The sequence below is a fragment of the Misgurnus anguillicaudatus genome, chromosome 13 (genome assembly GCF_027580225.2).
Source record: "Misgurnus anguillicaudatus chromosome 13, ASM2758022v2, whole genome shotgun sequence".
Lineage (NCBI taxonomy): Eukaryota > Metazoa > Chordata > Actinopteri > Cypriniformes > Cobitidae > Misgurnus > Misgurnus anguillicaudatus.
The window spans coordinates 19,584,312-19,600,522 of record NC_073349.2 but is presented as its reverse complement, the minus strand read 5'-3'; the positions used below and the strand labels follow the sequence as shown (position 1 = coordinate 19,600,522).

At 40.1% G+C, this 16,211-nt stretch overlaps 1 protein-coding gene across 1 annotated transcript in view; it reads left to right on the top strand.

Annotated features, from left to right (window-relative positions):
- The window catches only part of hspg2 (heparan sulfate proteoglycan 2), a 130,961-nt gene that overhangs the window by 105,196 nt on the left and 9,554 nt on the right, over window positions 1-16,211 (top strand). Inside the window, exons 64-87 of the mRNA XM_073875297.1 lie at window positions 270-451; window positions 725-920; window positions 1,045-1,224; window positions 2,493-2,674; window positions 2,891-3,086; window positions 3,218-3,397; window positions 4,103-4,363; window positions 4,575-4,737; window positions 5,285-5,382; window positions 5,465-5,731; window positions 5,867-5,979; window positions 7,701-7,848; window positions 8,285-8,401; window positions 9,321-9,338; window positions 11,535-11,619; window positions 11,745-11,889; window positions 12,012-12,114; window positions 12,240-12,349; window positions 13,321-13,429; window positions 13,512-13,610; window positions 13,700-13,921; window positions 14,000-14,244; window positions 14,324-14,498; window positions 14,985-15,107. Coding sequence (XP_073731398.1) covers window positions 270-451; window positions 725-920; window positions 1,045-1,224; window positions 2,493-2,674; window positions 2,891-3,086; window positions 3,218-3,397; window positions 4,103-4,363; window positions 4,575-4,737; window positions 5,285-5,382; window positions 5,465-5,731; window positions 5,867-5,979; window positions 7,701-7,848; window positions 8,285-8,401; window positions 9,321-9,338; window positions 11,535-11,619; window positions 11,745-11,889; window positions 12,012-12,114; window positions 12,240-12,349; window positions 13,321-13,429; window positions 13,512-13,610; window positions 13,700-13,921; window positions 14,000-14,244; window positions 14,324-14,498; window positions 14,985-15,107 — 3,717 coding nt within the window. The remainder of the gene's footprint in view (window positions 1-269; window positions 452-724; window positions 921-1,044; window positions 1,225-2,492; window positions 2,675-2,890; window positions 3,087-3,217; window positions 3,398-4,102; window positions 4,364-4,574; window positions 4,738-5,284; window positions 5,383-5,464; window positions 5,732-5,866; window positions 5,980-7,700; window positions 7,849-8,284; window positions 8,402-9,320; window positions 9,339-11,534; window positions 11,620-11,744; window positions 11,890-12,011; window positions 12,115-12,239; window positions 12,350-13,320; window positions 13,430-13,511; window positions 13,611-13,699; window positions 13,922-13,999; window positions 14,245-14,323; window positions 14,499-14,984; window positions 15,108-16,211) is intronic.

Sequence of the window (16,211 nt, the reverse complement as noted above, 5' to 3'; positions counted from 1 at the left end):
GGTGTGAACTGAAAAACACTTAATTTACATATTTAGAATGAAATATTTGGGAACTTACTGGTTGTCAAACATTAGAGGAAAATGTTGTCAGTCAATGTGATAAACTACCACTTTAATTACTTAAACGACACATCTGTTTGAACTGACTTTCCACTATAAATCACAGTAAACTGGTTCAAAGTACGTAAATGAATGAAGGTCTCAGAAATGTGATGTTAGTCCTGAGAATAACTGCAGTGTCTGTTTTTATGACCTTGTTTCTTTCATAGAATCTCCCAAGGCTATAGTAACACCTACAGGACCGGTGCGAGTCCGGGTCGGCGATCCCATCAATCTTATGTGCCAGGCTGCTGGAGAGCCGAGACCTTTAGTCAGATGGCACAGACTGGACAATAATCGCAGGACAATGCTGACCAGCCCTGCGTCTGCTGATTCCAGTGCTAGTGTGCAGGTGATAAGCAATCACTGTCAGCCATTATTGAATTTGGATTAATTCAGAGATTTAAAAAACTCCCTTTTACAGTATACTGTATAAAATTGAGTATTGTTTAGTGTTTGTCTATTCACTGACTAAGTAGTACAGTAATACTGTATAAAATTGAAAGCCTGGCACTTTCTGTCTATCCACCGAGAGGATCTTCTCCTGTTAAAGAATGAAGACCCTGTTTTCTATCAAGATTAACTATAATAAAAACATCATAATCCGAGTATGTTTTATATTCAGATTTTAGTTGCACGCCCAGAAGACTCGGGCACATATGTGTGCACAGCACAGAGCAACCATGGCACAACCGAGACTCGAGTAGATGTGATCGTAGAAGGAGAACATCAGATACCAACCGTTCCCCAAGCCAGCGTACGTAAGCCTTTGATAGTTGTAGCAGAGGGATCCACCGCCACACTTCACTGCGAAGCTCATGGTAGGTACAACCATACCCACTTTTGTAATATTATGGCGTTACTGAACAATAGTATATTAAAGAGTCATACATTAGTGTTTAATGCACACAAAGGATGACTTCCGACCTCTCTTACTTCTCATAGGATTCCCTAAGCCCACCATTACATGGTCTAAAAAACACTCTTCTCTGCCCTGGGGACACAAGATAGTTAGCAACATTCTGGTCTTACATAATGTGGGTCGTCAGGATTCAGGTCAATATGTCTGCAATGCCACTAACCACATGGGCACCAGTGAAGCCACCATCATGCTGGAAGTAGGCGGTAAGCTTTACTTGTTTATAGGTGGTTATTACTTCGCCTTGTTTGTTTAAAGGGGTAGCTCACCCAAAAATTAAAATAATGTCATTAATGACTCACCCTCATGTTGTTCCAAACTCATAAGACCTCCGATCATCTTCAGAACACAGTTTAAGATGTTTTATATTTAGTTCGTGAGCTTGTCGACCCTTCATTGAAAATCTATGCACGGTATACTGTCAATGTCCAGAAAGGTAACAAAGTAGTCCATGTGACATCAGTGGCTCAGTTAAAATGGGTTGAAGCGTCGAAAATACATTTTGGTCCAAAAATAACAAAAATTACGACTTTATTAAGCATTGTCTTCTCTTCTGCGCCTGTTGAGACTAACGTCACGTGACTGCAGTGACGTGGATGACGTGTTATCCTCAGACATGTTTGTGAAGTTTTTTTTTTCAAACTTACAGCGTGTGTCTCCCTCAGACTGTAAACAAAGCCCAGGCACACAAAAAAAAAACAGCTGGGGCGCCCAGATAACACGCCAGCCGTGTCACTGCAATCACGTAACTTTAGTCTTGCGCATGCGCTTCACAACTGACGCGAAAGAGACGACAATGCTAAATAAAGTCGTCATTTTTGTGGACCAAAATGTATTTTCGATGCTTCAACACATTCTAACTGACCAACTGATGTCACATGGACTACTTTGATGATGTTTTTATTACCTTTCTGGACATGGACAGTATACCATACGTAGATTGTCAATGAAGGGTCAACAAGCTCTCAGACTAAACATAAAACATCCCAAACTGTGCTCTGAAGATGAACGGAGGCCCCACGACCCTGGAACGACATGTGGGTGAGTCATTAATGACGTTATTTTCATTTTTGGGTGAACTATCCCTTTAATACAGACATTTTCAGCTGCTCGTTTTGATGCAATGAAAGTAAATGGTGACTGCAGTCATACAGTTGTTTCAGAAGAGCTGGACTATCATACATTCATCATAAGAGTCATAAGTTCTAGTTATGATGCTTTTATGGTGCTTTTTTGTAGCTTCCTATCCCCAGTCTCCATTAACTTTCATTGTATCTTTAAAATGACTTATTTTGTGTTTCAAAGAAAAAACAAGTTTGTAATACAAGTTTGATCATTCAGTCATAACTATTGCAAATGCACAAACAAAAATGAAACATGGCACATTTAACTATGTTGCCACTAACTTATATGGTTCAAAGTAAATAAATAAAGGTCTCAGAAATATGATGTTTATTCTTGATTTCTTTTACAGAATCTCCCAAGGCTGTAGTAACACCTACAGGACCGGTGCGAGTTCGGGTTGGGGATCCCATCAATCTTGAGTGTCAGGCCGCTGGAGAGCCGAGACCTTCAGTCAGATGGCACAGACTGGACAATAATCGCAGGACAATGCTGACCAGCCCTGTGCCTGCTGATTCAAGTGCTATTATGCAGGTGATAAGCAATCACTTTCAGACAATATTGAATTTAGATTCATTCAGAAATTTTATAGTAATACTGTATAAAATTGAGTGTAGTATTTTAAGTCTGGCTGGCACTTACTGCGTATAAACTAAGGGACCTTTCTTCTGGTAAATGAAGACCCTGTTTTACATTCTATCACGATTTACTGAGTAAAAACATTGTAATTCGAGTATGTTTTGTATTCAGATCTTAGTTGCACGCCCAGAAGACTCGGGCACATATGTGTGCACGGCACAGAGCAACCAGGGCACAACTGAGACTCGAGTAGATGTGATCGTAGAAGGTGGACCTCAGATACCAACCATTCCCAGAGTCATCGTACGTGAGCCTATGATAGTTGTGGTAGAGGGATCGACCGCCACACTTCACTGCGAAGCTCATGGTAGGTACAACCACATCCAATTGTTGAATGCTATGGCTGTTAATGAAGAGTAATAATAGCACATGCTGATATAAACGTGTCAGTGTCTAATGCACACATGGATGACTTCTGACCTCTCTTACTGTTCTTAGGATTCCCTAAGCCCACCATAACTTGGTCTAAAGAACGGTCTTCTCTGCCTTGGAGACACAAGATAGTTAACAACAGTCTGGTTTTGTCTAATGTGGGTCGTCAGGATTCAGGTCAATATGTCTGCAATGCCACTAACCACATGGGCGTCAGTGAAGCCACCATCATGCTGGAAGTAGACAGTAAGCTGTACTTGTTTATAGATGATTCTTATTTTCCCTTGTTTGTTTAAAGAGGACAATTCATAGGACGTTTTTAAGATGTAAAATAAATCTTTAGTGTCCCTCCCCAGAGTAGATATGTGAACCATATACAGGGTTCCTACGGGTCCTTGAAATCCTTGAAAGTTTGTGAATCTGGGGGGGGGGATTCAAGGCCCTGGGAAATGCTTTTTTGCATAGTTGTGTTTGACAACTCGGGTTACGTATGTAACTGTTGTTCCCTGAGAAGGGAACGAGACGCTGTGTCTCCCTTGCCATACTTCCTGTGTCCCTGTAATGTCGTCTTTGGCAATATTTCAGATAGCAATATACTTTCTGGCTCCCGCGTCACCCTGTCTTTATCGTTAAGCCTCACCATTGGTTGAATTTGATATACACATTCAGACGCACTTACCCCTGGAGTTGTCCCCAAAGTGTCACCGCAGTGACGCAGCGCGAGTTCCCTCGAAACAGAACTGTAACAATGTATCGTTAAAAGTAACACAATGTAACCTTGCTTTCACTTGAAATGTGTTCCCATATTTAGTCCTTAAATTTGAGGGTATTGGACCTGGAAAGTCCTTGAAAGGTCCTTGAATTTGAAGTTAACTAAGGTTAAGGTTCTTGTAAAGCAAAGCTTGTAAATTCTTCAACATCCTCTAACTGACATTTCTTTGCGCGACACAGCCCCACCCTATGCCACTTCCTTGCCCGACGACTTGTCGGTGCGAGTGGGTGAAGTAATTCGTCTGCAGTGCCTGGCCCATGGTACCCCACCGCTGCGCTATGAATGGAGTAAGGTCAATGGCACCTTGCCTCGTACCGCTCAGGTGCAGGGAGGAGACCTTCAGATCAACCTGGCCACAGATAGCGATGCAGGGACGTACAAATGTATCTCCAGCAACAAGGTCGGAACGAGCGAAGCGCTGGCCAGAGTCTCTGTCCGATGTGAGTACTTTTGTGTTGTGCACTCTGTCAGTCTCACAAATTATTAGTATTAGTGTTCTCATTAGTAGAGCATTGTGTCAGCAGTTCAAAGGTCATGGGAACACACATACGGATAAATATGTATTGGTTGAATGCACTGCGAGTTGCTTTGGTTCAAAGTGTCTGCTAAATTAATAAATGTAAATTGACTTTATGCTCTCTCTGTTCGCAGCACCCCTGTCTATAAAAGTGTCCCCTCAGGTGGAAGTGAAGGCTCTTGGGAGCGCTGTGGAGTTTACCTGCTCTGCTAAAGGAGGGTCTCAGATTCAGATCGAGTGGCTGAAGGAGGGCGGAGTTCTACCACCAAATCATCACATTTATAATGGAGTGCTCAGGTAAGTGACACCTCAAATCCAAAAGCATCATTCCCATTCAGACCAAGGGGGCAGGTGGGTTTTAAATCCCACTTACAAAAAAAGATGATAATTGAAACTACTAGACTTTTTGTTTGTTTGTTTGTTTATGTCCTATGGCAGGGGTTTTCAAACTGGGGGGCGGGGCCCCCAGGGGGGCCGCAAGATGGTGCCAGGGGGCCCCAGTTTTATGACATTTTATAAAATACATTAATTTACCATGAATTCTGTGTAATTAAACATAAAAAAATAAGGCTACTAACCAAAAGCACTACTTTTTTGTATAATTTAATATGTGTTTTAGTAAAATGTTGAGTTTAGAAAATTTTTTGTCACAAATTTTCTTTGGGGGGCCGCGAAGGAACGCACCATACACACGCTGAAAAAGTTTGGGAACCACTGTCGTATGGCACCAAAAATGGAATACATATAAATGGAATACAAAATAAAAAATCCAGTTACAAACCATTTTGGTATTTTTGTCTAATTATTTTGCATGTCTTTTATTAACAACATTTGCTTTGGACAGAATCGAGAACCTTGAGCAAAGCAATGAGGGAATCTACACGTGCAGAGCAAGAAGTCTGTACGGACAGGCTCAGGACAGTGCCAAACTCACCATTCAAGGTCCTTCAACAGACCGAGTATTCAATTTGGTTACTGTACATTATAAATCAGTTCCCCAAGTTCTACGTTTTTTTCTTCACAGCTCTTCCAAAAGTGATGATCAATGTGCGCACATCAGTGCAGACGGTGATGGTGGGGAACTCAGTGGAGTTTGAATGCCATGCTGAGGGTGATCCTCAGCCGTCGGTGAGGTGGAGTAAGGTGGGGGGCACTCTTCCCAATCATGTTGTGGTGAAGGGGAATGTTTTGAGGATTGAGCAGGTGACCGAAGCAGACAGGGGAAAATATCGTTGTACCGCATCCAACAATGTGGGCTCTGTGCAATCCGATGTCGACCTCAAAATCCAGGGTTAGTACATGGGTTTATTGATTTATTATTATACCCAGATTCTTTAGCCATTATTGTAGAGTTTGGTAAACACTTAGATTCAGTACAATAGCATGATTGTGAGTCTTCATAATGAGAAGATTATGTATTTTGTAGCCTTGCCTGAGATCGCTGCACAACCCGAGACAAAGGAAGTGACAGTGGGCTCCGATGCGATCTTTCCCTGCATAGCATCTGGATATCCAGTTCCAACCATCACATGGTCAAAGGTAACTCTTTTTTTACATGTTGTTATGTTGCCCTATGCTAAAAAAGTGGACACATTTTTTAAAAATGATGAAGTGCACAGATAAGTCATTTATATACAGTATATAAAAAACACTACAGTATTTTCCTTAAAAAAATAATTTCAATTTCATGGTGATTTTAAACTGCAGTTCTCCAAACACAAGCTTAAAAATGTAATTTGAATTGAAACCATCCCTGTTTTCGGCCTCACAAGTAACCAATAATGTCAACGTGTGATTACGTACCTATAGTCACGTAATTTTTGGATTCTTTTTCATGTTTCTGTCACGAATTTCCGCGTTTTTTCGTGATCGTATCATGAATTTCTGTTTATGTGTCATTGTCACGTATTGGTTACTCAACTGTTTTGTCCTATTTTCTTACCATCGTCGCTTCGGTTTAGGGTTACATTTACATAAAATAACATCCTTACCCAGACCCAACTCTAACCCTAACGCCAGGCGACAATGTTTTAAAAATCAGAAAATATAAAAAAAATAGCATAAACCAATATTTAAAGTGACATCCTAACACAAACGCCAAATCTAACCCTAAACCGAAGCGACAATTATTTGAAAATTGGAAAAAGCAGTTGAGTAACCAATATGTGGCAATGACAAAAAACAGAAGTTTGTGATACAATCACAAAAAAACACGGAAATTCGTGACAGTATAGGTACATCATTTCTTGAGACTGGCTAGCAGCAATTGGTGTAATTGAGTGGAGGCGGAGATTAATTTGCATATTTATGAAACTGTGTATACTAAGGCCCTGTTTACACGAGAACGCTCGAGGGTGAAAAAAACACAAAAATATTTTATCGGAAGTGCCTTTCGTTTACACGGCAACGGCGTTTTTGGGGCTTAAAATTGCTAAAAAGTGAAATTACTCTCCAGAGTGGAAATCTTAAAAACGCTCTACCGTTGCGTTCCCGTCTAAAGGGTAAAAACCAAAGTCTGCTCGTGGTGGCTCTCTTCGCGTACACGTTTACGGCAGAGGCATGCGCCAGTTCAGGAAAAAATAACAATGAACATGTCGGATTATTTCCATACATCAGACCTTCAAGTTGCCATAGCAGCTCTGATAAATATACAAGAGTCTTTTTAGCAGTTGTACGAAATATTCACAGATAGTATTTCTGATTAGAGAAGGTGCATTAATTACCTCTATCAAATTGTTGATGCGCCAATTCGTCGGAGGCAAACCAGACCCCTTTGGACGAGACCTGGGAGAATAAGGAAGAAGGTTGTACGCAGGCGCGTGGACTTGTTGTTGTTGTTGTGTGTCAGTGCTTCACGTTGCCACCTAGCCGCCTGGAGTGCATACTACATAGAATATCACACACTTTTGCTTTACCATATGCACGCAGATTTCACCCCCAAAACGCAGAATAAAAAATTGATAACGCAACAACACTTGTGCGTTTTCTCTTCAGATCGTTTCTGTGTAAACGTAGCCTAAAAGTAACAAGGATGTAGTGCTACATTTAAGCTATTTTATGGCTTGAAGAAATTATTTTCACAGGAATTTCTTTTTTAAATATGTCACTTTAAGAGGTTTGTGTTAAATTTAACTAAATCATGACTACGTTTACACAGCAGCAGAATCAATTTTATTTTTGGTTATAAATAACCTATTACCTATACATACCGATATTATTCAAAACATTATACATACACTGAATGTATGTTTTTTTTTAAGGTGGACAACGAGTTGCCATCCAAGTGCAGACAGGATGGTCATGTACTGACAGTTCCCGCGGTCACACATACAGATGCTGGACTATACGTGTGCACAGCTGCCAATAAGCATGGGAAAGTCGAGGCCTTTACTAAACTCCTGGTTCATGGTGAGTCATCAATGACATGTTATGCAACTTAAAACAGGAGCTCGGATGTCTTTCCTGTGACAGTTGAATCTATAATTACAGTTTTTCTACTGTAGATCTGCAGTTAACGGTGCTGCTTGTCTGTAATCATGGCTTAGTGACGGCAGTACCTTTATATCTGTATCATTATGTAATGTCTGTGGTTGAACATGAACCAAATAAATGAACATAAATCTGTACTACAGTTACGGCACACCTGGTCAACTATCACTTATCAGACATTATCAAATATTTCTGCTTGAGATACATTTTGGGGTCAAGTGTGTCAAAGTGTGTCTTTCTGCATTCTTTACTATTATACAGCACTGACATAACAGGATTATGTTTTTTTGACGTTATGCATTTCTGCTTCAACTGTAAATACAGACTGTTTCTTCATATGTTTTTTTTTTTCATGAGAGAGTGATGCCTCAATTTACCCAGGAGCCTCTCTCTTACCTCACACTGCCGACCATCAAAAACTCTTACAAAGCATTCAGCATTAAAATTACCTTCAGGCCGGATAATGTTGACGGTAAGGATGCTCAAAAGCAGTACACATGCACATTTATATTGAAAGGTTATGCAATTCTTAATGGCTTTCGTGTTTATGTGTTGAAACTAAAGTTTAACCAAAAATGTCATTACAAGCCTGTATGGATTTAATGCAAAAAATCTATATCTGGCAGATTAAAGTGGATGGGGACCAGCTATTCTACAGGATAACTTAATACAAAACAATTTATTTAAAGGGGCCATGGCATGAAAATCTGACTTTTTCCATGTTTAAGTGCTATGATTGGGTCCCCAGTGCTTCTATCAACCTAGAAAATGTGAAAAAGATCAACCCAGTAACTTAGTTTTGGTAAACCATTCTCTACAAGCACATGAAAAAATACCCTAACCCTAACTATGATGTCATAAGGAGCTCTTATTATAATAATACCGCCCCTTAATCTGCACTATCCAACCACAACACTGCCATTTAGTGCAGAGAAAAGCACTAATTATTAAGTTTTAATTGCAACAAACCACCATCATTGTGATCAGTGTTTGAATTTTATCGGCTCATTTGCATTTTAAAGGACACACCCAAAACGGCACATTTTTGCACACACCTACAAAGTGGCAGTTTAAACATGCTATTATAAATTATTTATATGGTGTTCTGAGCTAAAACTTCACATATGTGCTCTGGGGACACCAAAGATTTATTTGACATCTTAAAAAAGTCTTGTGCCATGCCCCTTTAATGTTGCATGCAAAATAGAAAGTCATACAGGTTTGGAAAGATAACTGTTCCTTTAAATGTAATGACCAGTACTACATCTCTGTAGATGCATAAAGATGCACTCTATTTGATGAAATCTATGTCCAGTTTTCTTTAAATGTTTGTGAGTAAACACTTCTCTCCTTTTGTTTTTTACCCTTGTTCACATCTTATTGGTATGAAGGGCTCATTTTATATTCCGGTGAGTCTGGTTGCTTGACTGAGAATGTACCTGGGTGCACCTGCTGCAGGATTTAATAATGCTGTAGCAGGCGCTGCCCATTGGTTCTCAGAAGAGCTGTTAACCATGCAGCAATGCAGCTCAGCATATTCATCAGAAGGGCACTTATGAACATATGCAGGCATGACGGCAGATTATAATGTTCATTAAGACTTTTCTGCTTCTCGCTGAGTTGGTTGATTGCAAGCATGATGCAAGAATGATATAATGAACTGACTGAAGCTTAAACAGCTTTTTTACAGTGCTTAAATGTGCAATAGGTATAGTGTGGTTGGACTGCTGTTTAAACTGTTATCCGGTATGTATTCATAATCTAGAACTACTGTACTGTATACAGAAATGGTTAAATTGGTGATTGAAGCCTTTGCAAAAAATATTCAAAGGCAATATACTGTATAGAAAAGTGTTATAAAATAGGAAAATGTCATATTTCAGCAAGCTTGGTACTGTAGTTCATTTTAAAGAGCCAGTAGGATGCCAATTTTAAGCGTCCTATCACTGTTTATAAGTCCCGGACAACAGGTTTAAATGCATGTAAGGTCAAAAAACACTGTCATTTTCTCAAAATATAAATTTAAAATTACCCCATTTCTCAGAGATCCCAAACGATTCACGTGAAGCCGTTCAACGACTTAGTCTGCCTAAACTCCACCTTTCAGTAGCCTACTCTGCTCTGATTGGTCAACTGAGTCTCCGCACAGACCACAGATCAGTGGCACAGACCAACAATAGTGCAACATGTATTGACCTAGTGCTAACATGATAGAAACTAACATTTTACACTCATTTAAGCATTTATGTAAGCTAACCGGGTCATAGCAAAACCGTAAGTGAGCATTAGCCGCTTGCTAACGTGACTCTCTGACAGTATATTAAGAGTTTAAACAACTACATCATTCATCATTAATCCAAGCAATAAAAATGACGATAGAAACTAACATTTTACACTCATTTAAGCATTTATGTAAGCTAACCGGGTCATAGCAAAACCGTAAGTGAGCATTAGCCGCTTGCTAACGTGACTCTCTGACAGTATATTAAGAGTTTAAACAACGACATCATTCATCATTAATCCAAGCAATAAAAATGACAATAGAAACTAACATTTTACACTCATTTAAGCATTTATGTAAACTAATCGGCTCATAGCATAACCGTAAGTGAGCAGGCGTTAACCGCTTGCTAACGTGACTCTCTAACAGTATATTAAGAGTTTAAAAACAACATCAATACACATCATTCATTATTAGTCCAGGTTATAAAAACAACGACAGACATTAACATTTATACACTCATTTAAGCAAGTATGTAGCTAGAATCATACTAACAGGTTGTGGTTAAGAGACGCATGTTGTTCCAAATAAAGTGGGTACTGAACCATCTTTCATTGCCAAACATCTAGAAAAAGTAATTTTAACCACTGATTCTTTATAGCCAAAAGTTTAGTATATCCCTCAAAAGTTTAGTATATTCTTCATATATCTTCATCCTTTGATAGTGAAAACAACACAAACTGAAAACACAGCGTGATATGATGTTTACACACAGTAGCTTACAGTCAATATGGCCAAGTGATAAAGGCAGGGCAGAGTCATGGCATGTGCCCATGCATGTGGCTTGTGTTGGCAATAATGTGAGATGCTAAACGTGGCAGCGCACGCTGCTTCCATAAGCCAACAGCTTTTCCCTCAGCATGCTACCTAACTGTCAGCTTACAAAGACAGAGAAACTCTCTAAAACATGCTGGGTTATTTTAACCCTATGGTTGGGGAAAATATGGACAAACCCAACTTCTGGTCCTGGAGGTTCACTGTCCTGCAATGTTTAGCTCCAACCCTAATCAAACACAACTGAGTCTCATTTCCAAGTACATTTGGGCATTTAGCAGACACTTTTATCCAGAGCGCCTTACAAAGGTTAGGAAACAATAAAAAAGAGATTTGCCTTTGATTATATTTCAGGTTAGGGTGCTAAACTTTGCAGGACAGTGGCCCTCCAGGACCAGGAATGCCCACCCATGATTTAACCAAACAGTTTGGTTTGTTAATATCTGACCCAGCCATGAGTTAAAACGCAACCCAGCATTGTTAGAGCGTTTGGTTAGTTAGGGCAAATTCATACTGTAGCATTGCACCTACTTTTTCACTTCATGTGCAGGTATGATCCTTTATAATGGACAGAAGAGGACCACCGGTGCTGATTTCATATCTTTTGGCCTGGTAGGCGGCCGTCCTGAGTTTAGGTATGTTTTATTATTGCTCAGTAATCCTGCCATAAAGTATACATCTCATTGATAAATAGTGCTAACATTGTGGAAACCTTACAAAAGCCTTTTTATCATGTTATGTTCATATTTACGTTCCTCAGGTTTGACGTTGGCTCTGGGATGGCTAATATTCGATACCCTACTTCCATTAAACTGGGTGAGTTCCACACTGTAGAGCTCCACAGGAACCTAACGCACGGTTCACTTGTTGTGGATGGAGAACATCCTGTTAATGGAAGCTCACAGGTACACCCCCCGAAACTCATCCTGAATTAACACAAATTAGTTTTGTTTGAGTCTCATATTACTGATTGTGATACTGTGTAATGACAATAATGCAAAAAAAAAAACATGCTGTGTCCATGTAGGGAAAATTCAAGGGCTTGGATCTGAATGAGGAGCTGTTTGTGGGTGGCTATCCAAATTACAGTTTGATCGCCAAAACCGCAGAAATCAAGACAGGGTTTGTTGGTAAGAAATATATTATATTTTTCGATTACATGTGTATTTTGTGCAATAAAGACTTGTGGAGAATATTAGGTGCAACGTTATTATGTATTTTCTTCACTGAATATTGGTTTATATGTTTTGTCAAGGTTGTATCAAGCAGTTGGTTATTCAAGGCGATGAGGTTATTTTCAAAGACCTCGAGAAAAGTTCTGTTGGAGTTTCAAACTGTCCCACCTGCAAGGACCTACCATGCCAGGTAAACCCCTACAAACAAAAATATTCCTGAAATCAACATATACTGTACAGTGGTCACAAATAAACTATTAAGTATAAAATGTACCCTGCCAAAAATTGGGGAGTGGGGGGTTGCCATTTCTTTCAAATAACAGGGTTCACACAGGTCCTTGAAAGAACCTGGGGGAAATAAGGCCCTGGGAAGTTTTTGAAAATATACATACATAGATACAGGTTATTGAAAGTGCTTGAATTTATTTTATGCAAGTTTTCTTGAAAAAAATCCATATTATTCCCTGTGTAGTGTAGGATATCATAAAATGTGTAGCCTTTTAAGCACACGTGCTAAACTGTTTGCTTTAAATGCTTATATCTTCTGTATGCGAATGTTGATTCATACCAAAATGCTTTTTTGCATAGTTGTATTTGACACATGAAAATGTCTCAGGTTACGTATGTAACTGTTGTTCCCTGAGAAGGGAACGAGACCCTGCGTCTCTCCCTTGCCATACTTCCTGCATCCCTGTAACGCCGTCTTTGGCAATATTTCAGATAGCGATATACTTCCTGGCTCCCGCGTCACCCTCTCTTTGTCATTAAGCCTCACAATTGGTTGAATTTGATATAAACATTCAGATGCACTTACCCCGGAAGCGTCCCCAAAGTGTCACCGCAGTGACGCAGCACGAGTTCCCTCGAAAGGGAACTGTAACAATGTATCTTAAAAGGTAGCACAATGTAACCTTGCTCTCTCTTGAAATGTGTCCCCACATTTTGCCCTTCAATTTGAGGGTATTGGACCTGGAAAATCCTTGAAACGTCCTTGAATTTAAAGTTAACTAAGGAGTGGGAACCCTGTAATAAATGCCTTCATATTTTTGTAATGCAAATACATTTTCAAATTTTTAAAGTGTCCATATATATTTGAGAGCCCTTCTAATGGTGTATACTATCTTAGAAAACCAAATAACCGAAGTCACGTGTTGTTTTCAGAATGGTGGCAAGTGTGAAGATTCTGTTGCCAGTCTTTACAAATGCAATTGTCAGAGAGGATACACAGGCAGCAACTGCCAGCATCACTCCTCTCTGCGCTGCCACAGTGGTTAGTATGCACACTAAGGTAATGCTTCAGCATGTCAAGTGGCAAACCTCAACACTTCATTCATATTTCTTGCCCACAACAGAGGCGTGTGGACCAGATGCCACATGCATTAACAATCCCAATGGTCTCGGATACAAGTGTCGCTGTCATCTGGGCAAGTCTGGAGACAAATGCATGGATGGTAATGCTCACTACGTATATAATCATACAGTATGTGAAGATCTATAAGGTCTGTCTTGGTTCTTACTACCGTTTTCATCCCAATCCCAGGTGCTCTGGTAACGACTCCATTGTTTGATGGAGAGGATTCTTATATTGCCTATCCTCCTCTTACTAATGTTCATAATGACCTCCGGATTGAGATGGAGTTCAAGCCTATGGATCCAGATGGTTTGATGTTCTTCTGTGGTGGCCAGAAGGTGAAAGTGGAGGACTTTGTCACATTGTCCATGGTGAATGGACATGTCGAATTTCGTTATGAACTTGGAACAGGTGATTATGAGAACAATCGTGATGCATGACAATTGATGCATATCACAATAATAATTGGGTATCTTTCCATGCTTTCAGGTCAAGCTGTTCTGCGCAGTCAAGATCCCGTGTCTCTGAATAAGTGGCATCGCGTAGTGGCAGAGCGGCTCGATAAAGACGGTTCCTTAAAGGTGGACCATGCTCGGGAGATCTCACGCTCTTCTCCAGGCAAAGCCCAGGGTCTTAATATCTTCACAGCTATGTATCTGGGAGGAGTGCCCAGCATGGACATCTTGCCTAAACCTGCAAACGTTAGCATGCTGTTTGAAGGATGCATAGGAGAGGTGAGTCTTCAGACATTGTTTGCATACATGTTTACTGTTTTAAAACAGAGCTCATTTTAGAATCATGTTCTCTTTACAGGTCTTCATCAATGGAAAGAAGGTGGATATTTCCTACAGCTTTACTGAGAACAGATCCATCAGGCAATGTAGCCAAGTCGACAGGCCATGTGATCGCAGGCCTTGTCTGCATGGAGGCACCTGTATGTCCACTGCTGAGTATGAGTATCAGTGTTTATGTTCAGAGGGATATGAGGGTGAGTCGCCGAGTTTATTATTTGCATGCTGTAACTTTAAGTTTACATCACAGTCATGGTTTGTTACTGTACCTGCTATGTCCGTGTTGCACTCTCAGAATCAATGTGCTGTAAAAAGCACCAACCTGAAATTTTGATTAAATATTGGGGCATACACACCAAATGCGAGTTCAATGATTTCTGCGAGTAGATTACATACAAAGTCAATGCAAAGACGCGATCAGATGGGGTGGCGCGTTTGCCGCAAAAACACAGGCAATACGCATCAAACATATCTTCGCCCAAGTTGAAAATATTCAACTCAAGTGAAAAATTTGCATGACACGAAGTTAAATCCCGCGAGTAATCTAGAGCGAGTAACGTGATGCCCCGCGTTTGGTCTGTACGTAGCATAAACCTAATGTTTTCAGATCTTTTGCTCTTAAAGCATCAGGAAAGGAATTGTTTATAGTTGTTCAGTTTCTCTTTGTTGTTGGTGTTTTTAAGGTGACCGCTGTGAAGTAGTGAAGGAGGCCTGTCGGGTTTCATCTCAGTGCCAGAACGGTGGCACCTGTGTTAATAAGTTCTGTGTGTGTCCTGCTGGATACACAGGACGACACTGTGAGAAAGGTCTGTGTACAACTTGATGCTTTTGTTTTGCATTGCGTCTTTACCCTCCCTATGTACTATTTCAAGCCTTTTTCACACCACATGCATAAGCAGCTATTGAAAATGATTACAAACCTGATCATCTTGAAACTGGGGGGCATTACATTTACGAAATCGACACAGAACAAAATCCAAACCATGAATAGTAGCTATAGACAGCTTAAAGCGACACTCCACTTTTTTTGAAAATAGGATAATTTTTCAGCTACCCTAGAATTAAACATTTGATTTTTACCGTTTTGGAATCCATTCAGCTGATCTCCGGCTTTGGCGCTACCACTTTTAGCATAGCTTAGCATAATTCATTGAATCTGATTAGACCATTAGCATCGCGCTAAAAAATAACCAAAGAGTTTATATATTTTTACTATTTAAAACTTGACTTTTCTGTAGTTACATCTTGTACTAAGACTGACAGAAAATTAAAAGTTGCGATTAACTAGGCAGATATGGCTAGGAACTACACTCTCATTCTGGCGTGGTGGTCGGGGACTTTGCTTCTGTGGCGTGGCTGCGGGTGGCACATGATGTTGCGCAGTGCCTGAAAACAGACCTCCTAGTAACTTTTAATAGCAGGGGACTATTTTCGGGCACTGCGTGGTGTCACTACGCCTGTTGCGGCCATGGTGCGGCAGCGGGGTCCTTGATTGTTGCGCCAGAATGAGAGTATAGTTCCAAGCAAATTGTTATTCCCTGCACCATGCTGCTTATGTATAATGTGTGAAAGCTGTAACCTGTTAAAGGCGGGGTGCATGATCTCTGAAAGCCATGTTGACATTTGAAATCACTTAAACAAACACGCCCCTACCCCAATAGAATCTGTACCTTCTTTTGATAGACCTTTTGATAGAAAAAATACTTTTTTTTATAAATCTTTAGTGTTCCCAGAGTACATATGTGAAGTTTTAGCTCAAAATACCCCACAGATAATTTATTGTAGCATGTTAAAATTGTCACTTTGTAGGTGTGAGCAAAAATGTGCAATTTTTGGGTGTTTCCTTTAAAATGCAAATGAGCTGTTCTGCACTAAATGGCAGTGTCGTGGTTGGATAGTCCAGATTAAGG